The 11,713-nt window shown below is 55.1% G+C and overlaps 2 protein-coding genes across 2 annotated transcripts; one reads left to right on the plus strand and one right to left on the minus strand.

Annotated features, from left to right (window-relative positions):
- Positions 1-4: 4 nt before the first annotated feature.
- Tmem198 (transmembrane protein 198) lies at positions 5-6,706 on the minus strand. Its single transcript, XM_055617016.1, has 5 exons — positions 6,314-6,706; positions 5,810-6,014; positions 2,721-3,296; positions 1,278-1,480; positions 5-942 (listed from the first exon to the last, which is right to left on the minus strand). Exons 2-5 carry the CDS (start codon positions 5,973-5,975, stop codon positions 805-807), a joined length of 1,083 nt encoding a protein of 360 aa, XP_055472991.1. The 5' UTR covers positions 5,976-6,014; positions 6,314-6,706; the 3' UTR covers positions 5-804.
- A 102-nt stretch (positions 6,707-6,808) lies between these two features.
- On the plus strand, positions 6,809-11,498 carry Chpf (chondroitin polymerizing factor). The gene is made up of 4 exons (XM_055617012.1): positions 6,809-7,402; positions 8,327-8,900; positions 9,346-9,525; positions 9,842-11,498. The coding sequence occupies exons 1-4, from the start codon at positions 7,098-7,100 to the stop codon at positions 11,096-11,098; spliced, it is 2,316 nt and encodes a 771-aa protein (XP_055472987.1). The 5' UTR covers positions 6,809-7,097; the 3' UTR covers positions 11,099-11,498.
- The last annotated feature ends 215 nt before the right edge of the window (positions 11,499-11,713 follow it).

Here is an 11,713-nt window from a genome sequence, read left to right on the forward strand (position 1 = left end):
TGCAGCCCCTATAGGAACTAACACAGCTCCGAAGCTGCAATGATTCCAACTCGGTTGATGGAATTACCAGTTACTGAAGACTTCTGGCCGAGGCCACGTAGTTTGGCACATTTATAAAAGATGTAAAACAGGGCAGCAGGAGACAGAAGCATGAGGTGTCTAGAGTGGCACGGCAGACACCAGACATGCACCGTGCATTGAAGCCCTTCTCCCTTCACCCTCCTCCCCAAACCAACCCAGAGCATCACCCCCCACCCCCATCCACTGCCACTGCCCTCAGGCTGGTGGCTTTGCAGAGGCCAGGGGACCAGGGTGAGGGGTGCTGCCATTAGCTCCATGGACAATGACAAGAACCCTTAGATGAGTGGTCGGAAGGTGGAGCACTAGGAGAGGCAGGCAGGCCTCCTCCATACAGACATGCAATAGAGTGGCCCATGGGACCCCAGCAGTGGGGCAGGAGGCGGGGCTGGCCCTGAAGAAGCCCTGCCAATCAGAAATCTAAGGCAAGGGTCCCCGTGTCCCCTCCAAGCCTACCCCTTCACACGCAGGTATGGGCAACACACAACCCTGAGCACATCCCAGTGGGGCTCACACCCCGAGTCCCTCGGGAGCTTGGACGGGAGCTTCTCCTTCAGGCAAGGCCTACCTAGCCTGAGACACAGCCTCCCTTCTGGTGGCTGGCCAACCCCTCTCCAAGGGGAGACAGCCAAAGGCCACGGGGCCATGCAGCCTCAGTAGTGGCCTGGCAGGACTCTCCAAGCTGGCAGAGTTGGTGACTGCAGAGTCTAGACAGTGAGAACACGACTACACCCGTACAGGGGGTCCCGAGCAGGCTGTCAGTGGTCCCCGGGACCCATACTCATAGTCCGTGTCCGTGGGTGAGGTCATGAAGGAACTCAGCGAGCTCCCAGTCTGCCGGTCCCGGAAGCTCTGGATGTAGCTCTGTGGGGACACAAGCACAGCTGTGAGTCCTGCTATAGAATTAACCCTATCTATTCCACTCAGGCTTGACACGATGCTGGCCTGCACAGACTCGAGTAATCCCCAAGCCGAGCCCACAGCCCTAAAACCCACCTTATGCCATATCCATTTAATGCCCGTACTTGGGATACCTGTCCATACCTACAAAGCTGGATCCATCAGAGCTCAGGTATAGAAGTTCTGATGAATAGACAGATGCAGGCCTTAAGGGCAGTGTCCCCTAAGAAAGCTAAATCCTGCATGGTCAGTCTACACATGCCTCCCACCCTGGGGCTGGAGGAGCTTAGGGGCCTCACCGGGGAGAGGACATCTCCATTGAAGCGTTTGATGGGCACTGGCCTGCGTCTATAAGCAGGGTCGGGGGGACCAGGCCTTGGAGGTGCTCGAGGACCTCTGGGAGGAGCCCGAGGGGGTCTCTTCTTCCTTCTCTTCTCTTTGCGTTCTTCCTGCTGCCGGATCCGCATCAGCTGCACTCGCCTTCGCTGTCGGCTGATGACCACTATACAAGGATGGGCACAGGAGATGCTCAAGTCTGCGTAGCTCTTCCCTGAGCCCTCTCCCTTTCTTCCTGCTAGGGGAGTTTAGGCTTCCATGGTCCCTTGCTCATGAACCCCCCTCACTTTCATCCTGTTACTTCTTTTCCTGATTTCCTACCTCCAACATGGGCCTTCCCACAGTTTTTCTTTTCTTGCAAAGGCCTGTATATGCAACAGCCCCTCCCCAGCTGTAGTTGCTGTTCCAATCCAGAGGCCTTGGGTAACTCCCAGGCCAGCCACCATCCCAGCATCTTGTAACTGGACAGCTCCTTCTTCATTGTTTCTTTTCCCCACTCACCTCTCTCTAATGAAGCAGTTCTCAACCTAGGCTGCAACCCCTTTGGGGTAGTCAAACAACCTTTTCACATGGGTTGCCTAAGACCACCAGAAAATACAGATATTTACTTGACGATTCATAATAGTAGCAAATTAGAGTTATGATGTAGCATTGGTGGTCACCACAAAATGAGGAACTGTATTAAAGGGTCACATCGTCAGGAAGGTTGAGAACCACTGCTTCAATGCATTCTACATTCCCAAACATTAACCTCTGGTTCTTTCCCCCCCTACTCTAAGCCCTCATGGGCATCTCACTGGCCTTCCAACAGAATTCAACCCAGAGGGTCCATACCATCAGCCCATCTCATGAATTTCACCTGCTCCAAGCAACCTTCCTTGACCACCCTAACGAGAGTGGACTCCTTAGAGCTACTGTTGCAAACTGCCTTGTGTCTGTCTCTCCATACCACTCTGCACAAGGGAACTTAACTTATTTGTTTGTTTGCATGTCTATTATCTGTTTCTCAGCTCTCCAGGATGCACCCCCACAAAAGCATGAACCTTCTCTAGTAGCCTTCTCTGGTATGTGTGGTCCTGGATTCAAACTCAGAGCCCAGTGCATGCTGGGCAAGCATCCTACCACTGAGCTGCATCTGCTACATCCTCTATCCTTCTTTCATTTCATCTCTGCTCTAGTGCCTGGAAGCCCCACACATTGACCTAGAGCCCCACACATTCTTTTGGGATGAATATTGTGACTTAGCCCTCTTCTCCTAGACCTTGACCAAGTTGACTTTCTAATCCATGGAGGTCTTCCGATGTCGGTGTATATAGTTTCTGTCCCTTCTCACTAATCCCTCAATGGCCCTACCCATCTTTGTCCATCCCATCTTCCCATGCCCACCCTAGCCTGTGTCCTCTCACCTTCTGTGTGGGAGTCCCTCTCAGTTGTCACCCTCCATTGCACCAGAACGCCCATCAGGCTGAGTAGGGGCCAGAGTGCCAGCAGGGCCCAGCTCCGCCAGCAGAGGGGAGGCACAGGCGCAGCCCGCAGCCGCTCCACCACGTAGCGCCCGAGCAGTAGCAGTTCAGCAAAATAGTCTGCAGCAGTGGCGATGAGTGCAGCACCCGTCACAGCAGTGGCAAGGGTGGTGAGTGGTCGGGGCCAGCGCAGCGTGAGCAGAGCACAGAGCAGGCCGCCTCCCAGCAGCAGCCCCAGAGGGCCCCACACAGAACCGGGCTGGTAATAGGGCGCAGAGCCCAGTAGGGCGGCAGCAGCCAGCAGCAGCCCCAGCAGCAGCCCCACCAGGAAGAGGCCCACACTGCGCACCAGCATGGCCACCAGGCCGCAGAGCAGCCCGATGCCCAGTGCGATGCCTGCGCTTGCCCCAGCACTCAGCTGCGTCTCCAGAACCCGCTCTCGGTAGCACAGCAGGAAGATGACCACTGAGCCAAACAGCAACCCAGTGAGGAAGAGTACTGCCTTGAAGCAGCGGTAACCTGGAGGGGAACAGGGCCAGGGAGGGCCCAAAATGAGGTTACCAGGCAAGAAGTCAGAGGGGTCAGGACATGGAGGCACAAGGGGATCAGAGACATGGATGGTAAAATAAGAGAATTAGGGGTCATAAGAGCTCAGTGGTGGAGCTAGAGGTCAGGAGAGATCATGCAGATATTTGCTGGGAATCATTGGGAAGACATGTAATCATTGAAATAATAATCTAAAGCCTTTGAGGGTCAGAGTTAAGAATCATTGGAGTTGCTGGGCAGTGGTGGCACATGCCTTTGATCCCAGCACTCAGGAGGCAGAGGTAGACAGATCTCTGAGTTCGAGGCCTGTCTCTGGTCTAGAGTGAGTTCCAGGAGAGCCATGGCTACACAGAGAAACCCTGTCTTGAAAAACAAACAAACAAGCAAACAAAAAAGAATCACTGGAGTTGAGTAAATCAGTAATGGGGCAATAGGATGTTTAGAATGCTAGGGTTCAGAGGTATCATTGGGGTTGCAAGGGGATCAGCAACCGAGTCCCTGGGGCCTCTGAGGAGGACTATTCAGAGATAAAGAATCTGGAAGTTTGGGGGAGGGAGGTTCTGTATAGGGGTGAGGTCACATAGGTTCAGAAACAATATCCTTGTATGGTCGCAGGGCTTCAGAGATAAAGCACTGCTGGAAGGTTATAGAGAGGATAGAGCTGGGTTAGGGGGAGATGAGGTCTTCGCAGATTGCGGATGGAGTGAACAAAAGCAGTCATTAAAATTGTTAAGACGGGGGCTAGAGAGATGTCTCAACAGTTAAGAGCACTGGTTGTTCTTCCAGAGGACTTGGGTTCAAGTCCCAGCACCCACATGGCAGCTCACAACTGTCTGTAACTCTAGTTTCAATGGATCTAACAAAATAAAATTAAATTTAAAGAAAAAGAAAAAAAAAGATTATTACGACAAAGTGAACACTGAAGCCAGAGAAATGGGAGCACTAAAGACCAGAGTGTGGCGGAACAGCCTACAGATTGGAGTTACGGGGATCAAAGAGGACCAGTGGGAAGGTGCTAGTATCTACATGGGGTTTTGAGAAACCCAAGAGGACTATGTAGAGAAGACAGGGTTCTAGGGACTTGACAGCCATTAGCAGTCCTTGAAAGAGGGGTGGGGTGTAGATCCTGAACAGCTGGGAGGTGGGAGTCAGAGTTGGGAGTCAAGGAGAATCAGGGAGAGGCAAAAAGAAAGATAATAAAGTGAAAAGGGAGATTTGGTTCCAAGAACGGGAGTATCAGACCCCAGAAGGTTCTGGAGTCAAAGAGAAGCAGAGTTTAAAAAAAAAAAAAAAAGGGCTCCGAATCCATAGTAGAGGCATCCAGGATGGGTAAGAAGCCATGGGAGCTAAGGATAAGGAATGGGGCTATCTGGAGCATCATGCAGAGGGTGTGAGTGCACAGAGCAGAGGGCACAGAGACTCAGTACATGTCCTAAACCCCGTGAGGAGCATTTCTCCTGCCCACTGTGCAAAATGTAAAAGAATGAGACCATCTGGTCCACATTCTATATTTCCAACTATTCTAACACACTTCTGGCAAACCACACCAGCCTCTTTGCCCAAACTGGTTCTGATACTTATAATATTTTTTTTTTTCTGGAGGCTTTCTTTGGGTCCCTACTCATAGAAGGCAGTCTCCACTGTGAAGTTCTATAGCTTTCTAAAGAACCCCCTGGGCATTTGCTCTAAGCTGCCACTAGCCCATGTGACAGCTTTGTGGAAATGGAAAAAGGGTATACTTTTCTCTAGAGAAGGTAGCCTTGAGCCAAGACCTTGAGAGTTGTCAAATAGACCACATCCACCTGTTCCACTGAACTCCTGCTCCGTGCTGTCCCTCTACCCCCATCACACTATGTAATCCATGCTGGCCTTGAGCTTCCGTTCTCCTGCTTCAGCTTCCTGAATTACAGGCATACCACGCCCTCCCCCATACAACTCTTCACAATAACCATCCTTATGGGAATCTGCCTTGTAGGCGATCTCCATGTGTATGACTACCATCCAGCCCACTCTAATATGTATCACAAGTGTGAATATTCCAGGTCTCGCCCCCACCATACAATATGCCCTGTTGGTAAAGGGACCATATTTAACCACCATGCTAAGAGATTTTTTTTTTTTTTTTTAGCCCAATGATCCAAACATATCTTCATTACAATAGCCATTATTCCTTGGGTACCTACTAATTCTTGTCTACGTGGGACAGACATCGTTTGTCCAGGTGAGAAAGCTGAGATTCAGACAGGTTAATATGCCCATTACATCACTTTGACTAACATATAGTCAGGTTGAAACTCAGGGAGCCTAATTTAAAACCTGTTCTCTATAGAATCTAGAGCCAATGAGCTACAAATACATTTGAGATCAACAAGAGAAAGATATAGCCACAGGGGTGGGCTGGGCTGGAAATGACTTGGGAGACACCAGGAAAGGAAGCTCATTGAAACAGTGGAGGGGCACAGGGGAGAGATGAGGGGAAGTCTCACCAAAGAAGCAGTAGACGACTCCAAATAAACAGCACATGATGCAGACGAGGGCCGGCAGGGCCTGGTACCTGCGCTCCAGAGGCTGTTCACAAGGTGCACCCCAGAAGGCATCATCCGGCTCCGGGGGCAGCAGCTGGAACCGCAGAGTTTCCATAGTACCCGGCATAGTGTTGGGACTAGAAGAGGGTCACCCTCCCAGGTCAACCTGACAGGGAGAAAATTGAGGTCAAGAGTCATTCGTGGGTCTCCACCAGAATTACACTGCGTGTGGGGGAATTCAGCAAGGGCAGAGTGGACAAAGGAATGATGCCCACATCAGGCAGTTCTAGAAGCGTCTCTGAGCAAAGACAAAGAGAAACAAGTGCCTGGCTAGAGGCAGCTGGGATGGACTTCAAAGAGGGACTAGATGAGGGTGGACGAGGGGAGGGAGGGTGCTGCTGGCAAAAAGAGGCAGCCCCGAACACCATCTGTGAGAGGCTCAGTTTGGAATTGTCCAAGATTTACCTGGGCTGGAGGTGACCTGAGCTTCCGAGCAAAGGAGGCTTTGCAGGGTCCGGAGGAGCCGGGGTTGTGGGACGCCAGAGGCTCCGACTGACTGGGGTCCGGGCAAAGTCCGCCGTGCGAAGGGGGCTGCTGGGCCGGAGAGACGGGTCTCCGTACGACGGCGTTGCCGCTCCACCTCCAACACCTCCTGGCACTGCAGCCCCACCGCCCGGGAACTCGGGCCCGGTCCGGGGAAGGGAAAGGAGCAAGAGCAGGAGCTCGGGCTGCCCGGGAGCCGCGGCCCCATGCCCTGAGCCCGCCGGCGGCCTTTGGTGCTGATGGACAGCTCCGGCCTCTGCTCCTGACGTCACTCAGGGTGCACCATCCAGGCAGGGGCGGGCTGCTTCTGACGTCATCAGGGACGCACCAACCACGCCGAGGGAGGCAGGGGACTCCGCCCCCCCGGCGTCTGCCACTCCGGCGCTGAGGAGGGGGCACTTCCGGGGGTCCTTCCCCTTTAACCTCCTCCCCCTCCTCCCTCTCCGGTAGCTGACGGCTGAGACCCCACCTCGGGGGCGGGACCCTCGCAGTGACACGTCGGACAGCAGCTGCCTAAGGAGGCCGGGCTGGAAGGAGAGCGGACCCGCACGGGGGTTCCGGCTTAAGCTGCGGGCTCCGCTCGGCGGGGAGGGAGCCGGCCCGCCTTGCTGGTCCCGGGCCGTCCGGATCCGCCCCCTCCCCGGTCCCGCCCCCTCGGAGCCTCCTCGGGCTGCGCGGGGGGCCGGGGGCCCGCTGTCGGGACGCCATGCGGGCGTCGCTGCTGCTGTCCGTGCTGCGGCCCGCGGGGCCCGTGGCCGTGGGCATCTCTCTGGGCTTCACCCTGAGCCTGCTCAGCGTCACCTGGGTGGAGGAGCCTTGCGGCCCCGGGCCGCCCCAGCCCGGAGACTCTGAGCTGCCGCCGCGCGGCAACACGAACGCGGCGCGCCGGCCCAACTCGGTGCAGCCCGGAGCAGAGCGCGAGAGGCCCGGGGCCGGCGGTGAGAGCTGGGAGCCTCGTGTCCTGCCCTATCATCCCGCACAGCCCGGCCAGGCCGCCAAGAAGGCCGTCAGGTACTGATCCGCTCCATCCACCCTACCCCCCGGGCACCAGCCTAGACACGCGCGCTAGGGAGGCCGCCAGAGGCCGGGTCAGGCTCCGGAAGGAAGGGGCCGGCCAGCCAGGAAGTCCTCGGGCCTCGATTACTTCCTATGATCCTGCTTTCCAGGGAGACAGAGGGCCAGTTTGAAGCTTTTTCTGGATCCAATCCTGAGCTGAGCTGAGCTAAACCGGCTCCACCCAGTAGTTCCTCAAAGACCCTCTTAACCCCTAGCTGGTCTGTTTAAGGACTAAAGAAATTAGTGTTAAGGAGGATAAGTGTACAAAGAGGGGAAAGAAAAAGGGAGGGAACTGGAATTTACCTGTATTTCATTCCTAGATGGGTTGCAAGGGCCACCTTGGGATGAGATGGGAGAGGGAGGAATGTTCTCATCACTTTGATGTCTCTGCCCACGAATTGAAGTAATTGCTTCTAAGTAACAGTGAATTCCAGTTGTACAACTTACCTTCTACCTTAGGAAGGTGAGTTACTGTCTTAGTTGCCCCTCTCCCAAATACGTTCTCTACACCGCTTTGCCGTATATTCCCACGGTCATTTATAGGACATACTTGGGGGGGGGGGTGACAGCATTTTCATACAGCAGGAAGTGGATGCACGGTGTAAATACAATCAGGCCCATTTCACCGACGGCTCACATTAAGTAATGTGTTCAGAGACACAACTACTACGTGGTGAAATCTGGAGTTGGATCTGATGTCTCTCTCACCTGCATGGGAATTGCTGTCTCCTAAATGCAAAGGCCGGTATTTCACTTAAATTCTCATGCCTCGTGGGAGAGATGTTATTCTTATCCTGTTCACGGGTGCAAAACAGGCTCAGAGAAGAGATCACAAGCGAAGCCTGTTGTGCTATCTTGTTCATAACTGTCTTTTCCCAGAACTCGGTATATCAGCACGGAGCTGGGCATCAGGCAGAGGCTACTGGTGGCAGTGCTGACCTCACAAGCCACGTTGCCTACGCTGGGCGTGGCTGTGAACCGAACTCTGGGACACCGATTGGAGCATGTAGTGTTCCTGACCGGTGCTCGGGGCCGCCGGACACCGTCAGGCATGGCCGTGGTGACACTGGGCGAAGAGCGGCCCATCGGACACCTGCACCTGGCGCTGCGCCACCTGCTGGAGCAACACGGCGATGACTTTGACTGGTTTTTCCTAGTGCCTGATGCCACCTACACTGAGGCGCATGGACTGGAACGCCTAGCTGGCCACCTCAGCCTTGCTTCGGCAACCCATCTCTATCTTGGCCGACCGCAGGACTTCATCGGGGGAGAGACTACCCCAGGCCGCTACTGCCATGGAGGCTTTGGCGTGTTACTGTCTCGCACCCTACTACAACAATTGCGCCCCCACCTGGAGAGCTGCCGCAACGACATCGTCAGTGCTCGCCCGGATGAGTGGTTGGGTCGCTGCATCCTCGATGCCACAGGCGTGGGCTGTACTGGCGACCATGAGGTAGGAAGACAAGCTTCCCCATTAGGTGTTGCCTCTCAGAACTTGCATACTTCCCAGGAGAGGTATGGGGTAGTGGAGATACAGTTTCCATGTTAACCTATCATTTTTTTAAAAATCCCAGTGCCCCTACATAATTACTAGATCTGAGCTTCAGTGGCCTCATGCTGATGGAAACAATTATTAGGCAGGGCTGTATAGGGATTAGGGAGACGTGAGAGATCCTTGCACGTAGGATGTCGTCAGTGTTGGTTATTTTCTTTAGCTCTGTGGACACCTCTGAGACAGCTTTCACAGAGGCACTCACAGAGACTTGACCAGGTTGCACAACATCAACTGGCCAAATAGACTTAAAATCCACAAAACTGAGTCCCACGTCCGTGACCCATCAGCGGGAAGACAGTTCTGCCATTGTTCCTGTTACAGATGCTTCCCTTCCTCTCCCCAGGGAGTGCACTACAGCTACCTGGAGATGAGCCCTGGGGAGCCTGTGCAGGAGGGGGACCCTCGTCTCCGCAAGGCCTTGACAGCCCACCCTGTGCGTGACCCTGTGCACATGTACCAGCTGCACAAAGCTTTTGCCCGAGCTGAGCTGGACCGCACGTACCAGGAGATTCGAGAATTGCAGGTACAGCCTGGGCTTGAGGGTGGGGGAGTGAAGGGGTCTGAAGGGGTGAAGGTTCTGAGTAGGTCCTTAGGGAATAAAAATTCAGTGCAAAACCCACTGCCAGGTTTTTGGCCTCTGTGGAACCTTCAGGAAACTCCCCCTTTGACTTTTTAAGCTGACACAATCTGTGGCAACACTGTGTGGGGCCCTCGGGTGAGCGGAGGTTTGCAGGAAACTGCGGGTCCTCTCTGAGAACCACCGGCTGCCCACGCAGCCTCTAGATGCACACTGACTATGTGACCACTTGCTTTGCTCATGGCCTGTTTTTCTGGCCCAGTGGGAGATCCAGAACACCAGCAGACTGGCTGCTGATGGGGAACGGGCTTCTGCCTGGCCGGTGGGCATTCCAGCACCATCTCGTCCTGCCTCACGCTTCGAGGTTCTGCGCTGGGACTACTTCACGGAACAGCATGTTTTCTCCTGTGCTGATGGCTCACCCCGCTGCCCACTGCGTGGGGCTGACCAGGCCGATGTGGCTGATGTCCTGGGGACAGCCTTAGAGGAGCTCAACCGCCGTTACCAGCCAGCACTGAGGCTCCAGAAACAGCAGCTGGTGAATGGCTACCGGCGTTTTGATCCAGCCCGGGGCATGGAGTACACACTAGACTTGCAGCTAGAAGCACTGACTCCCCAGGGTGGCCGCAGGCCCATCACTCGCAGAGTGCAGCTCCTCCGGCCCCTGAGCCGAGTGGAGATCTTGCCTGTGCCCTATGTCACTGAGGCCTCTAGGCTCACTGTGCTACTGCCTCTGGCTGCAACTGAGCGTGACCTGGCTCCCGGCTTCCTAGAAGCCTTTGCCACTTCGGTACTGGAGCCTGGTGACGCAGCAGCCTTGACCCTGCTGCTCCTGTATGAGCCACGCCAGGCCCAGCGGGCAGCCCATGCAGATGTCTTCGCCCCTGTCAAGGCCCATGTGGCAGAGCTGGAACGGCGTTTCCCTGGTGCCCGGGTGCCCTGGCTCAGTGTGCAGACAGCTGCCCCCTCGCCACTGCGTCTCATGGATCTACTCTCCAAGAAGCACCCGCTAGACACTCTGTTCCTGCTGGCCGGGCCAGACACAGTGCTCACACCTGACTTCCTAAACCGCTGTCGCATGCACGCTATCTCTGGCTGGCAGGCCTTCTTTCCCATGCACTTCCAGGCCTTCCACCCTGCTGTGGCTCCACCACAGGGCCCCGGACCACCAGAACTGGGCCGAGACACCGGCCACTTTGATCGCCAGGCTGCCAGTGAGGCATGCTTCTACAACTCCGACTATGTGGCGGCCCGGGGCCGGCTGGTGGCAGCGTCTGAGCAAGAGGAGGAGCTGCTGGAGAGCATGGATGTGTACGAGTTGTTTCTGCGCTTCTCCAGCTTGCATGTGCTAAGGGCAGTGGAACCAGCCCTCCTACAGCACTACAGGGCCCAGCCATGTAGTGCGCGGCTCAGTGAGGACCTTTACCACCGCTGTCGCCAGAGTGTGCTCGAGGGCCTCGGCTCCCGCACCCAGCTTGCCATGCTACTCTTTGAGCAGGAACAGGGCAACAGCACCTAAGCCACCTAAGAGCAGCTGTCCCTGCTCTTCCCCAATGACCTGGAGCCACATGCCAGCCTCGCTGGACAGGGCTGGCTGTAGCCTCAGACCCTAGGGCAGTCCACTGGTCCCTTGTCTTTTGTTTTGTGGGCCTGTGGGCTCAGGACAAACCCTGAGAAAGATGCCCTAGAGCCATTTTTTTCCTGTCCAGTCTCCCCGCCCCCTTGACGCTGCTGATTCAGGCTGTGGCCTCTGTGTATTTATGCCTAACGCCAGCCATGGTTCCAGGGATCTTGTCCTGGGGGCTGGGCTGTAGATGACTTGTTGGAGGAGGAAGCTGAGAAAGGAGGGATATGGGATCTACCTTCTCCCTCTGGATCCATGATGAAACCCTGGCTTTAATAAACTGGCTAAGTGTGGACTAATGAGTGAAGACTGGTAATTCAGAGATTTAGCAAGTTGCCTGGGAGTAGGGAGAACTGACTTGTAAGGATGCAAGAGCCCTGTGTCTGTGGAGCTTTCGTTTTCTTTTACAGGGACCAAGTCATAGATGCCCAGTCCACAGCAAGTGCATGTGGGCGCTCTCTCTCTCTCTCTCTCTCTCTCTCTCTCTCTCTCTCTTTGTCTCTTTCTCTC

The sequence above is a fragment of the Psammomys obesus genome, unplaced genomic scaffold, assembly GCF_907164565.1.
Source record: "Psammomys obesus unplaced genomic scaffold, mPsaObe1.curated_primary_1811, whole genome shotgun sequence".
Classification (NCBI taxonomy): domain Eukaryota; kingdom Metazoa; phylum Chordata; class Mammalia; order Rodentia; family Muridae; genus Psammomys; species Psammomys obesus.